Here is an 18,968-nt window from a genome sequence, read left to right as displayed (position 1 = left end):
CGTGGAACTGTTCTTGCCCAGGGACCTGGGTACACTTGGTAGGTAATGCAGAAAGATGGGCATGTTCAGTGTGTGCCACAAGGGAATCTGATGTTGGGGGAGTGCAGTCAGTAATTCCATGTATATAGATATATACAGGCCTATGTGTGAAATGCACTTTAAATATTGTTTATTTGTATATAGATATGTTTTCTAAGCATGATGTAATGATGTAGAATCAGGGGTGGAATGTCATGGTTTTGTAGTTTTTCCTATTGGTATTCCACATATTATGGTTAGTAAAACTAGTTTTCCTCCTTAGGTCGTTGCCGCTGTTTTGTTGGTTTCCTTGAGCCAAGTTCCCATCTGCCCACCCTGTTCCCTTTTAATTTGTTGGGGCCCAAGGGGGCCACAAGCCTACTGCCCCCTCTGTCATGGACATAGATTGATCTAGATAACTCCAAGACAGTGCCAGCAAGGAGACCAGCCCTGGCGCAGCCATTCATTTTACCGACTACTGACTGCTGTCCCAGAGTGCTGCTGTAGAGAAAACAGGGCTTTAGTGAGACACGCAAGACCTCTCAGGCCTGCACATATGCGAGGACTTGAGAGCACTGTGGCACTATAAAGGGAGCAGGATTGAAAGGGTTACATTGTGCAGCTGTCTGTGGCTATGCCTGTACCTGACCCAGACGCAGACAAGGTAGGAAGAGAGAAGAGCGAAGGGAAAGTCAACTTTGAAAGCTTTTTATTTATCTCTTAACCTGTTCAGGGAATCCAGTTCATTGTTTACACGAGATCTTGGAGTGAGAAAACGGAAAGAAGGCAGGAAAGAAGTGACATAATTTGCAACATTTTTCTGCAGATTGCTGTATCATCTGCAATCAAACCATCACAGATGCATAAAACACAAAGAACCACAACAGAGAACTGTGTGAGGAAGATTAGCACTTTATGGAAGCTGGAATAGTGTGTATTGCAACACCTTCCTGAGAGCATGCTTGATCTCCCTGTTCCTCATACTGTAGATAACAGGGTTCAATGTTGGAGGCACCACCGAGTACAGAAGTGCCACCATCAGGTCCATGGATGGAAAAGAGATGGAGGGAGGCTTCAGGTAGGCATAAAAGACAGTGCTGAGAAAGAAAGAGACCACAGCGAGGTGAGGGAGGCACGTGGAGAAGGCTTTGTGCCTTCCCTGCTCAGAGGGCATCCTCAGCACGGCAAGGAAGATCTGCACATAGGACACAATAATGAAAACAAAGCACCCAAAGACTAAACTTGAACCAAAAAAGAGAAGCACAACTTCCCTGAGATTGGAGGCTGAGCAGGAGAGCTTGAGGATCTGGGGGACCTCACAGAAAAACTGGTTGACAACATTGCCTTGGCAGAGAGGCAGTGAAAACGTACTGGCAGTGTGCAGCAGGGAATTGAGAACCCCAGCGCCCCAGGCAGCTGCTGCCATGGTGGCACAAGCTCTGCTGTCCATCAAGGTCCCGTAGTGCAGGGGCTTGCAGATGGCAACGTAGCGGTCATAGGACATGATGGTGAGAAATGAAAACTCTGCTGAGAGGAAGAAGAGAAAGAAAAAAACCTGTGCAGCACATCCTGTGTAGGAAATGGCCCTGGTGTCCCAGAGGGCGTTGGCCATGGCTTTGGGGAGAGTGGTGGAGATGCTGCCCAGGTCGAGGAGGGCCAGGTTGAGCAGGAAGAAGTACATGGGGGTGTGCAGGTGCTGGTCGCAGGCTACGGCTGTGCTGATGAGGCCGTTGCCCAGGAGGGCAGCCAGGTAGATGCCCAGCAAGAGCCAGAAGTGCAGGAGCTGCAGCTGCCACGTGTCTGCCAACGGCAGCAGGAGGAACTCACTGTTGGAGCTGCTGTTGGGCATCTGCTTTTCTTTCTTGGCTTGAAGTCCTGTTCAGAGTGCAGAATATAAGGAAAAGTTCAAACCATTCTCAGAGACACTCTTTCTGCTGTATTATGAAATCTTTTAATTCTCCTATGACATTGTTCATTTAGCACCACAACTTTAATTTAATTTCATGAAGTTCAACATTCCATAAGCAGAAGAAGCATATGGAGTTGTAGCCTTCCTATCATCTTCTAATCTTATCCCATCTCCGTGGTTATTCTCATCTGTTTCTTGTCTCATATCTTTTCCCACACAGCTCTTAGAGCCCCCAAACCCAACCTCTGTTCCTTCCAGTATATATAAGATAAACATGCCTGTTTGCAAGATAAGTGCATTATTCTTGTCAAGAGGAAATGATAATAATTTCAACTAGTTCCACCCTTTGAGAGAGAAGAAGCTGAAGCACAGAGCATGTGACTGTTCTCAAAACAAACAATAGACTGAAGAGAATTTCAGGAATCTCAGAGCTGTGTCCAGATTAGGCAGCCCATTTTAGATTTCTACCTATAATCCTTCTTGCCTTCCCTAAGAACAGGAGATGGAAAGTCCCTGTCTAGGCTAGGCTGTCCTCTTGCAAAGAATTCTTAGAAACATTCAGTTGTGCAGTGGAGCTGTGATTCCCCTGCCCCAGGCAGCAGCTGTGGCAGCACAAGCCCCTCTACTGGGGGGCTCCTTCCCCCCACACGTCTCCCCGCAGCACCCTGGACAGCTCCCCGGGCAGGCTGAGTGCTGAGCCTGGCAGGCGGCAGAGTCCCATAGCCGGCACACAGCCCCTGGGGCACAGCAGGGACCCTGCTCTGCAGGACAGCCCTGGGCACCCGCCTGCAGCCCCACATGCACAGCCTGCAGCCGTGCTGGGACATGCAGCCCTCAGGGCTGTGCTCCGATGCTGAAGCACGGAAGCCCTCAGCTTGAGCAGAAGGCTTTTTCCACAGCAAAGAATCATGCAGTGCCTGCAGCCAGATCTGCTATGGGATGTCACAGTTATAGTTAACCCTCTATGAATAGCGTCTGTATGGCCTGAAGTGAGACTTACCGTGTCATTGTCTGTCAGCAATGCTCCTGCAGCATGTTCCGAGCCTGCTCACTGCATACACATCCTGGAAGCTCTCTCCCCTTTCTCTCCTCTCCTTCTGACACCTGCAGGCTGTGCTGTGCACGAGATCTGCTCCTGGGCACAGCTGTCTCTGCAGCACCATCCTCTTTTATGAGCTCCCTGTGTCCCAGGAGCCCAGCCCAGCTCAGCACACCAGAGGATTTGAGTTTCTCTTCCTCAGTGCTTCCTCTGGAGATTTCCCTGGGGCTCCTGAGATGAATGTTCCTGATAGACAGCAGGGTCATCTCTGAAAAAGGCTCTTGGATGTCAGATAAACTGGACAGACTGATTCCAGAAGCATGGTTTGGAGTTGAGGAAACAACCTCTCTAACCTGGAGTTAGGTTTTAATGCAGGAATGCATGTATTCGGCACAGGATGCAAAGGGGATCAGTCCTTCCTTGCACACCAGCAAGCAGAAGTGTTACTTATTTTAATGTCAGGATGATCCACATTCAGCAGATCTCCTGGAACTCATCTACATATTCATTATTTTCCAGGAACTCATTTACGTTCTGTCCCTCCCTCTGGCACATGCGCTGTTTGTAGCTGGGTTCTTCCTGCAGTGGTCGTGGGGATGAAATCAGGCATCTTCCTTGCAAACACTCAATGTCTTCCTCATTCTGTCCCTTTTACCCCATCATGTTTGATAGAAGTAGTCTGGTTCTGTCTGGCTTCTTCCATTTAGGGTGCAGGATGCTATTCCTTTAATGTAACTGCTCATCCTACCTTTTTATGGGCCCATATACCTGTCTTCTACCTTTGAGACTAACTCTTTTACTGTATCAGGTTGTCCTAACAGATTGCGTTTGCCTAGCAGGAGTGTAAATGCCTCACCTGGAAAGCTCTGCTCCTAGCCCTTAATAAAAAAGACACACAGACAAGGACAGGGACTCTCTGACTCCCCCTTTGCAGGGCTGTCATTCAGATGAGGCAATCAGTGCAGGTGTCTCATGTGCAGATGTAAAACCCTGGGGTTGAAAGCAGATTCACTTCCCCACAGACCCATGGGAAATGGGACTCCTCTTGACTCGAAGCAGATGATAACAAGGGGTTGCCTGTATGCATGAGCCCCTGGTCTGAATCCTTGGTCTTTCTACAGCTGGAAGTTACTTGCTCACATACAGACACTCGATGGGCAGAAGGTGCCTGTGGTGCTCATAGATGTGTTTAGCAGTGCCAGCAAGCTGTGGTAGATGACATCTAAGAGAGTCACCACCTTCCTGAGCGTCAGCTGGAAGCCAGACGAGGCATGGGAGTATTCTTGGCCATCCTAAATGACTACATCTCTTCGAGTAATGGGCACCTGAGAGTACAGCGTTATTCAGCTGACCAAATGGATGAGCTCACCAGAAGAAGAGACAGATCTTTCTCTGTTCCCCATCTATTGCAAATTCCAGAGCTTAAAGCATTTCAAAGCTGTGACCCACCTTCATTCTCTCACTGGTGACACCTTTCTTTGTTCTGGGCTCACGTTTGAATGGCATTTCCATGGGGCCTCCAACACACTCCCAGCCAGCTGACAAATGCAGTTGAGGACCTTCAGGAAAGCCAAGCCTTGGTAGTGTCAGTGCTCACTGGACAACTGTGAGCCCCACAGTGTGTCTCATACCTGTGTGCCACCTTCTGAACACCAGTACCATGGTGTAGATGCGAGGCCCAGCCAGGCTATATGCTTCTGGAATGGGATGCTTTCTGAAGAGTCTTTACACCAATGAGAAGACCACAGGCATTCACTCAGTGCACTCAAAATTTCTGTGCATTTGCTGGCCTAGGGTCTGGTTTGGCTCACGGAGACACTGTGGGATGGTTCCCACCTCTGAACTGTAGCAAATGGGGTACGGACTCTTTATGACGGGTTGCCAAGGAAGATGAGGAAAGGCTGCTGCCCTCTGTGAGAGTGCACTGAGCTCTGCCTGGGGATGGCAGAGGAGCCAGCTGAGAACTGATGGAAAGGGCTCATAGAGAGCAGCAGATTCTGTTCCTTGCTTCCTGATCAGGAAGAACAAGAGGAGGGGGGCATGCAGGTAGCTGAGTTACAGCTGGGATGGCATTGTTTTCTTCAGACTGTCTGCTCTGGTGCAGTGTTTTGGTTCTAGGAGAAAAGCATTGATAACACTCTGATGTTTACAGCTGCTGCTAAGCAGTGTTGTACAGAGCCAGTGCCATGTTCAGTGGAGTGCCCAAGGAACTGAGGGGAACAGACTGAGGACAGCTGTCTTAAAGCGACCAAAGGGACGTTCCATACCATCTGACAGCAAGCAGAAGGCGTACTGAAAGGGGTGTGAGATCATTTCACTCTCTCTTCTGCTGCTCAGGAGCCAGCTGGCCATCAGTCTGGTGATGCTGAGCATGTGCATGTGAATCAGTTGTAATGTACTATACCATATATCTGGATATATAGTCATGACGATTACATCTCTCCTTTCATCTCTCTTAGTAAATAGCTTCATGTCAACTCACAAGTTGTACTTTTTTTTCCCCCAGTTCCCTTCCCCATCCCACTGGGAAGTGGGCAGTGCACAAAGCACTGTGTGCTACTGAGCCACATGTTGGGTTCAACAACCACCATCATTTTGGTGCCCGATGTGGGGCTCCAAGGGACATCTGTCCAGAGCGAGTTAACACAGAGCTTTGTAGGAGCTGGAGAATTTGCTGGCCATGATGCTGATTGTTTCCTTATTTGTGGAGCTTGTTGAGTCTTCTCATGAAGCTGCATTGTACAATTCCTTGCTTGCTGCTTGTTTTCCCTGCTGCACTGTTTGTCAACTCTGGGGGCTGGATTTGGGTATGCTGTTTGACCTTGGTTTATATCATGATAAAATAGGCAGCTGACAAAGTGAAGTTTTGAGGACATCCAGCTCTGCGATCATCTTTGAGTTTTGGAAGCAATACTGTCGATATGATTAGGAATTACACCTTTTTGTTGTCCCCTCAGGGAGCCTAGCAATAGAGGTAAGAAGGGTGGACACTTTCCAGCAGTCACTCAGCCTCCCTCTTGCTTCTTGCCCTGGAGCTCCAGAGCTATTTCCAATAGCTCCTGAGGATTTTGACTATCCGTGGGATTCCCAAACCAGCACGCTCCTATTGCTATGTGTTGTTAATCTGTTCCAAGTTATGTTTCAGATTAAATAATTATTCAAGAAGATCACTGAGAGATCTACCTCAAGGTGAGACGGCTCAGCATGGCAGGGGGTGTGGGCAGCAGATGGTCTGGGTGGGATGGTCTTGGCAGCAGCCTGGAGCAGTGGGCACACCCAGGGCTTTGGAACTTCATCTCCAAGTAACTGCAGGATCCTGAGAAACTGGTAGAATATAGGGGGAAGGTCTGCTGTGGCCCTGGTAATCCCAAAGAGGCACAAATGACTGCAGTGTGCCAGGGCCTGGCCCACACCTATTGAGCTGTTTTCGACACTCTTCAGCATCCTCAAGTGAAAGAGAGTTGGATCTGCTGACAGTGCTGGAGCCTCTGCAACTCCTGGCACAAACCCTGCAGCAGCTCCAAGTTTTTGCTGCATGTCCCGCGGTTGCTCCAAGCTCTGGAATGGTTCCACTGTCACTCCACCCCTCATAAAGAGCTCTGCAGTCACTCCTGCTACAGGTCCTGTAGCTGTTCCAAGTACTGCTATAGCAAAATGAAACAAATTCCTCCCAGAGGAGGTGCGCTGTGCCAGCAGGTACAGCCCTGTGTTCGCTCCAACCCCTCAAATCAGCCTTGTGGCTGCTCCAAATTCTGTCACAGGTTCTGTGGTGATTCCAGATATGACAATGAGATGCGCTTCTGCAACAGCCCAACAGCTGCTCCAGCTCCTACATTGAACCCTGTGGCTGTTAAAACCCCTGCAACAGGTCCTGCAGTTGCAAACTTATATGCATATATAATAGTATCTATGCATATATGTTTGCAACAGCATATATTGTGTATATGTGAAAATATACCATATATATAACTTGTGTGTGTGCAAATACATATATATATGTACTTGTCATAATGATTACGCTTTTTTTATTCTCTGTCTCAGTATATAGCTTTACTTCAGCCCACACATTCTAAAGCGCAGCAATGCCCCGAGTCGCTTACAGATCTCCTTGGGACTCCTGAAACTGACCCAGTCACTCAGGGAAGAGTACCAGAGGATCTCCAGGTCTTCTCGTGGAGCAGCTCCTGAGGTATATTCCTTATACCAGCTCTGGAAGAGGCCTCCAGTTCTCTGCTCCTGCTCTGAAGGGGTCCTCTTGTTATGGCAGAGCCAGCAAGGAGACCAGCTCTGACACAGCCGTTCATATTGGCGGCTACTGACTGCAGCCCTGGAGTGCTGCTGTAGAGACAACAGGACTGTCATGAGACACACAAGATCTTCAGGCCAGCAGAAATGAGAGGACTTATTAAGAGCACTGTGGCAGTGTAAAGAGAGCAGGAATGAAAAGAGCATGTTGTGTTGCTGTCAGTGGCTGTACCTCACCCAGACCCAGACAAAGTAGGAAGAGAGAAGAGCTAAGGAAAAGTCTATTTTGAAAGCTTTTTAGGAATATTTTAACCTATTCAGGGAATCTGATTCTATGTTCACATGAGCTCTTGGAGTGAGAAAATGGAAATCAGGTAGGAAAGAAGTGAAATAACTTTTTATTTATATGTTCGATAACATTTTTTTTCGCGGATAGCTATAGCACACACAAGCAATCAAAGATGCATAAAACATAAAGAACCAGCACTGGGAATCATGTGAGGAAGATGTGCACTTTATGTAAGCTGGAAGAGTGCTTACTGCAACACCTTCCTGAGAGCGTGCTTGATCTCCCTGTTCCTCATGCTGTAGATAATAGGGTTCAGCGTTGGAGGAACCACTGAGTACAGAAGTGCCACTGTCAGATCCAGGAGTGGGGAGGAAATGGAGAAGGGTTTCAGGTAGGCAAAAAAGCCAGTGATGACAAGCAAAGAGAGCACGGCCAGGTGAGGGAGGCACGTGGAGAAGGCTTTGTGCCTTCCCTGCTCAGAGGGCATCTTCAGCACGGCCATGAAGATCTGCCCATAGGACACAACTATGAAAACAAAACACCCAAAGACTAAACTGACACTAAAGATGATAACCACAACTTCCCTGAGATTTGATTCTGAGCAGGAGAGCTTGAGGATCTGGGGGATTTCACAGAAAAACTGGTTGACAACATTGCCTTGGCAGAGAGGCAGAGAAAACGTACTGGCAGTGTGCAGCAGAGAATAGAGAACTGCAGTGCCCCAGGCAGCTGCTGCCATGGTGGCACAAGCTCTGCTGTCCATCAAGGTCCCGTAGTGCAGGGGCTTGCAGATGGCAACGTAGCGGTCATAGGACATGATGGTGAGAAATGAAAACTCTGCTGAGATGAAGAAGAGAAAGAAAAAGAGCTGTGCAGCACATCCTGCGTAGGAGATGGCCCTGGTGTCCCAGAGGGCGTTGGCCATGGCTTTGGGGAGAGTGGTGGAGATGCAGCCCAGGTCGAGGAGGGCCAGGTTGAGCAGGAAGAAGTACATGGGGTTGTGCAGGTGCTGGTCGCAGGCTACGGCTGTGCTGATGAGGCCGTTGCCCAGGAGGGCAGCCAGGTAGATGCCCAGCAAGAGCCAGAAGTGCAGGAGCTGCAGCTGCCGCGTGTCTGCCAACGGCAGCAGGAGGAACTCGCTGATGGAGCTGCTGTTGGGCATCTGCTGTTCCTGGGCTTGGAGTCCTGCTCAAAGTGCAGAAGATAATGACCAGTACAGACAATTCCCAGAATCTCTGTTCCTGCTCTACTATGAAAGTTCTCCTTTCCCTTTGAAAAATATTCATTTAACTCCAGCTTTTGTGAGCTTCACCATCTCTTTAGGAGTAGAAGACTAGGCAGTTCTTAATGTCTTCTCATATTCTAATCATATCCCAGCCTCCTGGAAATTTTCCTCTCTATTCCAGCAGTTCCTCGTGACCCCAGCCCCAGCCTCTGTGCAATTTGGTTTTTCTTAGAGAAATCAGCCTGTTTTCAGGACAAGTGTAGTATTAATGTCTGCAGAAAACAGTGATAACTTTTATCTTTTTAGGAAGGAGAGGCTAAATGCACATTCTGTGCATTCTGTGTGACTGTTCACAAATCAAACAAAGGATTGAAGAAATATTTGGGAGTCTCAGAGCTGTGCTCAAAATTGACAGCCCCTTTTAGATTTCTGCAAACAATCCTTTTTGCCTTCCAGCAGAACAGGAAATGGAAAATCCCTGCCTTTACTCTCCTCTTGCAAAGAACCCTCACAGACATCCTGCTGTGCAGTGGAGCTGAGATCCCCTGCCCCAGGCAGCAGCTGTGGCAGCACAAGCCCTGCCGGGGGGCTCCTTCCCCCCACTCGTCTCCCCGCAGCACCCTGGACAGCTCCCCGGGCAGGCTGAGTGCTGAGCCTGGCAGGCGGCAGAGTCCCATAGCCGGCACACAGCCCCTGGGGCACAGCAGGGACCCTGCTCTGCAGGACGGCCCTGGGCACCCGCCTGCAGCCCCATATGCACAGCCTGCAGCAATGCTGGGACACACAGCCCTCAGGGCTGTGCTCTGATGCTGCAGCAAGCAAGCCCTCAGCTGGAGCAGAAGGCTTTTTCCACAGTAAAGAAACATGCAGTGCCTGCAGCCAGATCTGCTATGGGATGTCCCAGATTAAGTTAACCCTCTATGAACAGCATCTGTATGGCCTGAAGTGAGACTTACCGTGTCATTGTCTGTCAGCAATGCTCCTGCAGCGTGCTCTCAGCCTGCTCACACCTCACACATCCTGCATGCTCTCTCCCCTTTCTCTCCTCTCCTTCCTTTAACTGCAGGCTGTGCTGTGCACTAGAGGTGCTTCTGGGCACAGCTGTCTCTCTGCAGCCCTGCCCATTTTTAAGAGCTCCCTGTGTCCCAGGAGCCCGGCCCAGCTCAGCAGAAGAATATGTCATGTTTATCCTTCCCACTTGTTTCCCCTGAGATGTCCCTGGATCCTCATGGCAAACAGCTACTGAAAGACAACAGCATCATGACAGTACATTAAAATCTGTTGAATTTAACACCAGATTTCTAGTGGTCAGTGACTAGTTCCAGACATGTGGAGAGTCCTTCCAGAGAGTGTTTGCTGAAACTAAAAGGGCACCAAAAGAAGGACATAATATCATTGAATCATAGAATCACCATGGTTTCAAAAGACCTTAAAGAGCATCCAGTCCAACTGTTCACCTACTACCAATAGCTCCCACTAATCCATGTCCTTCAACACAACATCCAGTCATTCCTTGAACACCTCCAGGGATAGTGACTACACCAACCCCATGGGCAGTCCGTTCCAGGTCCCAAAGTGCAGGATGTGGCATTTGGTCTTGTTGAACATCATCCCACTGACTTCAGCCCAGCTCTCCAGCCTGTCCAGATCCCTCTGTAGGGCCTCCCCTTTCTTCATAGGGGAGATGCTCCAGTCCCTTCACTACCTTACACTACTTACAGGTCACCAACCAGACTCTGCACCGCCAGCGACAATCCTCTGTGCTCTGCCAGTCAACCAGTCCTCAACCCACCTCACTGTCCACTCATCTATCCCACACTTCCTCAGCTTTGTTATAAGAATGTCATATGAGACAGTATCAAATGCCTTGCTGAAATCAAGATAGATGATGTCCACGGCTCTCCCCCCATCCACCAAGCCAGCGAAAATGTCATAGAAGGCTACCAGGTTGGTCGAGCACTACCTCCCCTTGGTGGACCCATGCTGACTACTCTTGATATCCTCCTTTTCTTCTAGCTGTCTGGAGATGGCATCCATCACAAGCTGTTCCATCACCTTTCCAGGGACTGAGGTGAGGCGGCCTAGCCTGTAATAACCCAGATCTTCCTTCTTGCCCTTTTTGAAGACCGGAGTGACACTGGCTATCCTCCAGTCTTCAGGCACCTCCCCCATTCTCCAAGACCTCTCAAAAATGATAGAGAGCGGTTCAGCAATCACCTCTGCCAGCTCCCTCAGCACTCATGAATACATCCCATCAGATCCCATGGCTTTATGAACATTGGTGTGGCCTAGGCGCTCACGGACCACCTCATCCCTGACTAAAGGCAAGCCTTCCATTCCCCAGGCCCTCTCACTGGGTCTGGGATTCCTAAGGGAGAGCTTTTTCACTGAAGACAGAAGCAAAGAATGCCTTCAGTATCTCCAGCGTCTCAGCATCACTCATTACCAGAATACCGCCCTCACTTAGTAGGGGACCCACAGTCTCCCTAGTCTTCCTTCTATTCATAACATACTTTATAAATAAATAAATAAATAAATAAATAAATAAATAAATAAATAAATCTTTTTTATTTTTCTTTTTTAATGAGTGTCAACCAATTTATGTAATACTATGTTCTGTTTGCAAGGAACTGTGTGAGAGAGGTGGGCCAATCTGTGCTGTTTCTGGTGTTTATAACTGAATAATACAGACCCTTAATGGAAAAGTTATATGGTAGTAAGGGTGTATATGGATCTAAAAAACAGTATTGTTTGACAAACTGTTTTGATGGTATAAGAAAGTGTAATTGTTGATGGCATATGGAAATGTACTTGAGGGTGTGTGGAAGTGTAAATGAGGGTACAAATAGTGGAATAGTTTACAGAGGAAAAAAGGGATAAAGAGGAAGTGATTTTATCTGCACTGACATGAGAGAAACTCCCGTCACCTTTCCCCTGCGAGCAGATCAGAGCAGAGTCACAGTGCCCATGTATCATGTAGTGTTATTCTGCTTACCAAATGGAGGAGGTCACAACAGAAGAGGCAGGCCTTCCTCTCTGCTCCATCTGTGGCATACTCTGGAGTTCAAGGCATTGCAAAGCTATGGCACATGTATGTTCTTTCACTGATGACACCTTAATTTGCTCTGGACTCTCATTTCAATTGCAACTAAATAACTCTGGGGTCATGCCCATTGACAGGAAGCTGGCAAATGTTGTCTCCTTGTAAGGAAGAGCAAGAATGATGACATGGGCAATTATGGACCTGTCAGTCTCACTCCAGTGCCTGGTGAAATTATGGAGGCAATGGTGGTGGGAGTTATGGAAAAACAGCTGAAAGACAATTCTGTCATTGGTCGCAGCCAACACAAGTTCACGAGGGGATGGTCCTGTTTAACTTCAAATCCTTTTCTGACACGGTTATCCATTTAGCTGACCAAGGTAATCCAGTTGAAAATGGATGAAATCCTTGAGGAATTCAGTAGAGCTTTTGATACTATTTCTCACCGCATCCTTCTAGACAGAATGTCCTGCATGCAGCTAGACAGAAACAGAACGTAGTGGGTGAGCAGTTGGCCAACAGGTCAGGCCCAAAGGATTACAGTGAATGGGATCCATCGGGCAGGTAGATGGTCACTATCAGGGTTCCTTAGGGCTCCATTTTAGGGCCACTTCTCTTTCATGTTTTTGCAGATGACCTGCATGCAGGACTTGGAGTTGTTCTGAGCAAATTTGCTGATTGGAGGTGCTGTTGCCTCCAGTGAGGGTGGAGAGGACTTGCAGTGAGATGTGGACAAGTCAGAGAACCAGTTGTTCCTAAGCACCAAGTGCATAAAGCATAACAAGAACAAGTGCCTGATTGTGCACCTGGGTAGGAGCAACCCTGGACATACACACTGACTGGATATAGGACACTGGAGAGTGGTCTGACTGAAAAGATTGGGTTCCTGGTCAGCATCAAATTGAACATGAGTCAGCAGTGTGCCCAGGCACCCAGGAAGCTCAGCGGTCCATTGGAGTGCATCAAGCAAGGTATTACCAGGTCAGTGAGGGAAAGGATTGTCCCTGTCTGCTCTGCACTGCTGCAGCCTCACCTGGAGCACTGGGTGCACTTCTGGGCAACACAGAACATAAAGGACGTTAAACCAAGGGAGGGTGCGCAAAGGAGGGCACTGGAACTGAGAGATGTGAAGTTCAGAGTTTCATTGGGATTGACTGATTGTTCAGACTGGGCCCTTCTCACATCCCACAGCCTGCCATGAGACACGGGGCACAGATGGGACATGAACCTCACAGTGTCCCTGCAGCCCATGCAGAGCCTGGGATCTTCTGTCCCATGTCTTTCATTTAACATCATACTGACCTCCAACCCACTGCCCCAGGAAGGATCCTTAGTCTGCATGAGGTTCTCTCTACCAAGGGTCTGGGGATCAGGGCTTGGCCTTTCTGCTTCATAAGACAAAGAAGGGGTTTCTAAGCATCTAGGCCACCATGCCAGTGCCTTTCATTGCCTGTAGTCATATCTTCCAATTATCTTCTCTAACTAGTCCCTTGGGAAGCTTGCTTGTTAATGTTCCTCAGTGGGCCCATTAATACTCCAAGAAAGTTCACTGTTACTTCTGACTTTGTCTTGTTGAGCACTCTGTGCAAACTTCTCTCTGCACTGGAGGTTGATGGACTCAGCATCAAATGCACCCTGGGGCTCATTATAATCTGAAGAGCCTCCTGTGCCTTGTGCCTTCCTGTTATCTTCTTCAAGTTTTCAGAACTTGTGCAGCAAAATGGAGGGGTACCTGGAGAGATCTTAAAGAGGAAGAATCCAGCAGACATTTACTGTCTATTTATTTAGACCTGGGTATAAACAAGTTTTAAAGCAGCACTGTGCATCTGGTATCAATCCAGGATGTCCCCAATGCGTTCTATTCTGTGTCGACAAATGATCTTCTCAACCACCCCACCACACTTCTACTCACATTGGCCCCATGGGACTTGCATCACTTTTCCTCACATCACTCTTCTCCTCTGCAGTTACCCGCTCAGTGTTAAGTCTCCTTTGCAGCAACTCCAACTGGCTTTCCTCAGAGAATCAGCTGCAAACGGGCAAGGAAAGAATTCTTTTTTTTTTTTTTTTTTTTTTTTTTTTTTTTTTTTTTTTGCCAACAAACAGTAGGAAAGGTGATGCAATTGAATGAACGGTAAAACACAGTGATCTACTGCATGTCATGTCCAAACTGCTTCTATTGAGGTTTGACATTCACAGGGAATAACTGTACAAGAAATGAGTTAGACAGAGATAGGAAGGGATTGATGGAATTACATTGAAGGACTTGACAAGTTGTAATCTCAAGCGATGTGGGCCTGGAAATGAGCAGGATCAGGACACTGAACTTTAGAAGAGCAGACTTCAAGCTACTCAATGGACTGCTAGCCAAGATCCCCTGGCGTGCTGCCCTCAAAGACAAGGATGTTGAGGAGAGCTGGCTGCTCTTCAAGGATGCCCTCCTGGAAGCACAAGAGGTCTCCATTCCACTGAATAAGAAAGTGGGCTCCACTGAATAAGAAAGGTAGGAAACCGGCATGGCTCAGCAAGGACCTGCTGAGAGAACTGAGGGCGAAGAAAGGGGTGTACAAGCTCTGGAAACAAGGCTGTGTCACCTCAGAAGAATACAGGGATGCCGTCCGGACTTGCAGACGTTGGATCAGGGAGGCCAAGGCGCAGGCAGAACTGAACTTGGCAAGGGATGTGAAAAACAATAAGAAAACCTTCTACAGGTACATTGGCCAGAAGAGACGGGCCAAAACAGGTGTACCTACTTTGGTAAATTTAGAAGGAGAACTGGCTTCAACAGATGAAGAGAAAGCTGAGGTGTTGAATGAGTTATTCACCTCGGTCTTCATTGGTGGCCAGGATTCTAGTCTTTTTCATGTCCCTAAGACCTGCATCCCCAGACCTCTATGTGGGGACCAAGGAGGTAAATCCCTCCCCACTGTAAGGGCAGAGCAAGTCCGAGAGTGCCTCCTTAGACTGAATGTGTACAAGTCTATGGGGCCAGATGGCGTGCATCCCAGGGTCCTGAAGGAGCTGGCTGAGGTGGTTGCTGAGCCGCTCTCCATCATATTTGCTAAGTCGTGGCTGTCAGGTGAGGACCTGGATGACTGGAGGAAGGGTCACGTCACTCCCATATACAAGAAGGTGAGCAGGGAGGACCCGGGGAACTACTGGCAGGTGAGTCTCACCTCCGTGCCTGGGAAGATCATGGAACAGATCCTCCTGGACAACATGCTCAATCACATAAAGAATGAGAATGTGATCCGAGACAGCCAGCACGGCTTCACCAGGGGAAGGTCATGCTTAACTAATCCTGTGACCTTCTGTGATGGAATGACAGCTATGGTGGATGAAGGGAAGGCGACCGATGTCATTTACCTGGACCTGAGCAAGGCCTCTGACATGGCCCCCCACCACATCCTCATCTCCAAATTGGAGGGAAGTGGATTTGATGGGTGGACAACTCGATGGATAAGAAATAGGTTGAAAGGCCGCAGACAGAGTGTGGTCGTTAATGGCTCTATGTCCAGGTGGAGGCCGGTAACGAGCGGTGTCCCCCAAGTGTCCATCTTGGGACTGGTGCTCTTTAGCATCTTTATTAATGACATCGATGAGGGAATTGAGTGCACCCTCAGCAAGTTTGCTGACGACACCAAACTGAGTGGCACAGTTGATACGATGGAAGGAAGGGATGCCATCCAGAGAGACCTCAACAGACTGGAAAGCTGGGCTCGGGTGAACCTAATGAGGTTCAACACAGCAAAGTGCAAGGTTTTGCACTTGGGCCGGAAGAACCTCAGGCACCTGTGCAGGCTGGGAGCAGAAGTCCTTGAGAGCAGCTCGGCAGAGAATGACCTGACTCAACATGAGCCAGCAGTGCACTCTGGCAGCCCGGAAGGCAAATGGGATCCTGGGCTCCATCAGGAGAGGGGTGGTCAGCAGGGATAGGAAGGTGGTTGAACCTCTCTTCTTGACTCTTGTGAGGCCCCATCTGGAGTACTGTGTCCAGGTATGGAGCCCTCAGTACAAGAAAGATGTGGAGCTGTTGGAAAGGGTCCAGAGGAGGGCCACGAAGATGATCAGGGGGCTGGAGCACCTCCCCTATGAGGACAGGCTGAAGGAGTTGGATTTGTTCAGCCTGGAGAAGAGAAGGTTGCGGGGTGACCTCATTGCAGCCTTTCAATACCTGAAGGGAACTTACTCCCAGGAGGGGAGCAAACTCTTCGAAAGGGCTGATAATAGCAGGACTAGGGGAAATGGTTTTAAGTTGAAAGAGGGAAGATTTAGGTTGGATGTTGGGTGGAAGTTCTTTACTAGGAGAGTGGTGAGGTCCTGGAACAGGCTGCTCAGGAAGGTTGTGGATGCCCCGTCCTTGGAGGTGTTCAAGACCAGATTGGACGGGGCCTTGGGCAACCTGATCTAGTAAAGGCGTATGTTTGGTGGCCCTGCCAGGCAGGGGGGTTGGAACTACATGATCCTTGAGGTCCCTTCCAACCCGGGTCATTCTGTGATTCTGGGTATTTTCAAGGAGTGTATATGTCCAGCCTCAATAGGCAGCTGTCCACCATACATCATTCCATACACTACAAGAGTCCCTCATTCACATCAAAACTATCAGTTGGTCCCTGTGTTACTGTCAAATTTTACATTTTCCAGATAATTATCAGGATAACGAATGGGTGCAGCAGTAAAAACTCCTCGTTACAACATGGAAAAACTTTTGTGAGCATTAGTTCTATAGAGGTTATAGTACTCTCCCACTTACATATGCAATTTATTCACCTATCTGAGGAGAAGTTAAAGGTTAGTTAAAATAATAGTTCAATATATATATATGCATATGGAAAAACTTGTCATGATTTCCTTCTAATTCTTTTCTTTTAAAGGTTTTTCTGTGGCAACAGTTCCCACGCCTCAGGGCTGGTGGATGCCTTTACCAGTGTGTAGTGAGTCCATCCTTTCTCGGCATCCTCACAGCTGTTTCAGTCATTAGAAGTACTTGGAACGGTCCTTCCCAGTCAGGCTGCAGCTTTGTCTCCTTCCCCGTCTGGATCAGGATCCAGTCCCCAGCTTGAAATAGGTGAACAACAGATTTCAAAGATGATGTTGGTGCTAATAGTCCTTGGATCCTGGTCAGTAGCAGTTACTGCATAAACTGCCTTACAGTCTCCTTGTCTCACAGAACTGCAGCTGTCAGAACCCACTTTGGACCCCTCAGGACCCACCAGGACCCCCATAGAAGTACGCAGGTCTCCCATAGGACCCATCAGGACCGCCTTAGGAGAACACAGGACCCCCATAGGACCCATCAGGACCCTCTTAGGACCCATAGAACCCACCAGGAACTTCTACATCTTCTAGGGGTTTGTCCTTCAGGTCTGACTGACCGTCTGAAATGTGCAGCTCCAGTTGTTTCAAAGCAGTCAGGAGATACTGGTTCTCCAGGTGTTCCGCAAAGGAAAGATACTGGGTTGACAATATTAGTTACAATTATTTCTACATCATCCTGCTCTGTCAGGATGGGCCTGGTATTTCAGGGATCTTTGGGGTGAGAGCCAATGTCCCCCTTTTGCCTCCAATACAGTAAACACTGTATGAGGTATTAAAACTTGGATCATTTGGCCCAATGTAGATTTACGGGCTTCTTGAATATTGAGCACCAGTGCAGCCACCGCCCTCAGACACCCTGACCGTCCCTTACTCACTTCATCAAGCTGTTTGGAGCTTTACGACCAATCCATGGCTGTGCATCCGCAGTCAGCACCATCCTGTCATTCCTGGGAATGTATGGAGTTCCTTGGCAATGTGCGGCTCAGGGGTTTGTCAGATGGCTTCTTTCCTGGCCATCCTTAAGGTTCAAAGTCCAGCTGTAATCTCCCAAATATGTCACTTGCTGTTGAGTTATTTGTGCTTTCCGTCAACCAAGAAACTCAGCAGACTCACAGACCATTGCACCGCTCTCTTTTGTTGCTGTGGCATCCACCTGCTGCAATTAAGTTCCACCCTGGGCTGGAGGATCCCAGGTCTCAGGCTCACGAGTTGACCAGTTCTCAACAATCATTAAGCTGTTCTCACAGCCCTGGGTAACACTGTGCTGGTTCACTGAGTCTCTTCTCCCCAGATTGGCCGAACCAGGCAGAAGAGACGTGCTTCAAATCCAGAAGGTAAACTCCACCTGTTCATTCCTTAACTGGGTTAATGAGGTGCATGGATTTGCCACCACTGAGTGTATCCACTCAACAATTCCATTACTTGCCCTCAGGTCTTGTACCAAACAATTGCACTTGCGATCTAGCAATAGGTTGCAGAATATACTAGCAGTAGGGTTCAGGCACTGGAAATCAATGAGGATGTGAGTGGAGAGAGGATGGAGGACCTGCCTAAAAGATTAGATTGTTGCCGCTGTATTTATTTCCTTTTTCCCTGTTTTCTTCTCCTTCTGGGCCAGCGGCCTGCGGGCTGACTGCCCCCCTGTCATGGATGCAGGTAGATTTTAGGTTAATCTATGACATGCAATTTGAGCCAGGAGAATTTACAAGTCAGTGGGAGTCAATGGGAGTCAATAGGAGTCAATGGGGGTCAATGGGAGTCAATGGGGGTCAATGGGAGTCAATGGACGTCAGTGGGAGTCAGTGGGGGTCAATGGGGGTCAATGGGAGTCAATGGGAGTCAATGGGAGTCAATGGAAGTCAATGAGGGTCAATGGGAGTCAATGGGGGTCAATGGGAGTCAATGGGAATCAATGGGGGTCAATGGGAGTCAATGGGGGTCAATGGGAGTCATTGGGGGTCAATGTGGGTCAGTGGGAGTCAATGGGAGTCAATAGGGTTTAATGGGGGTCAATGGGAGTCAATGGGGGTCAATGGGAGTCAATGGGAGTCAATGGGAGTCAATGGAAGTCAATGGGAGTCAATGGGAGTCATTGGGGGTCAATGTGGGTCAGTGGGAGTCAATGGGAGTCAATAGGGTTTAATGGGGGTCAATGGGAGTCAATGGGGGTCAATGGGAGTCAATGGGAGTCAATGGGAGTCAATGGAAGTCAATGGGAGTCAATGGGAGTCAGTGGGAGTCAATGAGGGTCAATGGGAGTCAATGGGAGTCAGTGGGAGTCAATGAGGGTCAATGGCGGTCAATGGGAGTCAATGGGAGTCAATGGGGGTCAATGGAAGTCAATGGGAGTCAATGGGGGTCAATGGAGGTCAATGGGGGTCAATG

General features: G+C 48.6%; 1 protein-coding gene across 1 annotated transcript; it reads right to left on the bottom strand.

Moving 5' to 3' along the window:
* Positions 1–931: 931 nt before the first annotated feature.
* Positions 932–17,520, bottom strand: LOC140265370 (olfactory receptor 14J1-like). Its single transcript, XM_072361286.1, has 2 exons — positions 17,459–17,520; positions 932–1,736 (listed from the first exon to the last, which is right to left on the bottom strand). Exons 1-2 carry the CDS (start codon positions 17,518–17,520, stop codon positions 932–934), a joined length of 867 nt encoding a protein of 288 aa, XP_072217387.1.
* Between the last annotated feature and the right edge of the window lie 1,448 nt (positions 17,521–18,968).

The sequence above is a fragment of the Excalfactoria chinensis genome, unplaced genomic scaffold, assembly GCF_039878825.1.
Source record: "Excalfactoria chinensis isolate bCotChi1 unplaced genomic scaffold, bCotChi1.hap2 Scaffold_85, whole genome shotgun sequence".
Taxonomy (NCBI): Eukaryota; Metazoa; Chordata; class Aves; order Galliformes; family Phasianidae; genus Excalfactoria; species Excalfactoria chinensis.
The sequence above is the reverse complement of the archived record's forward strand: the minus strand, read 5'-3'. Positions and strand labels throughout refer to the sequence as shown.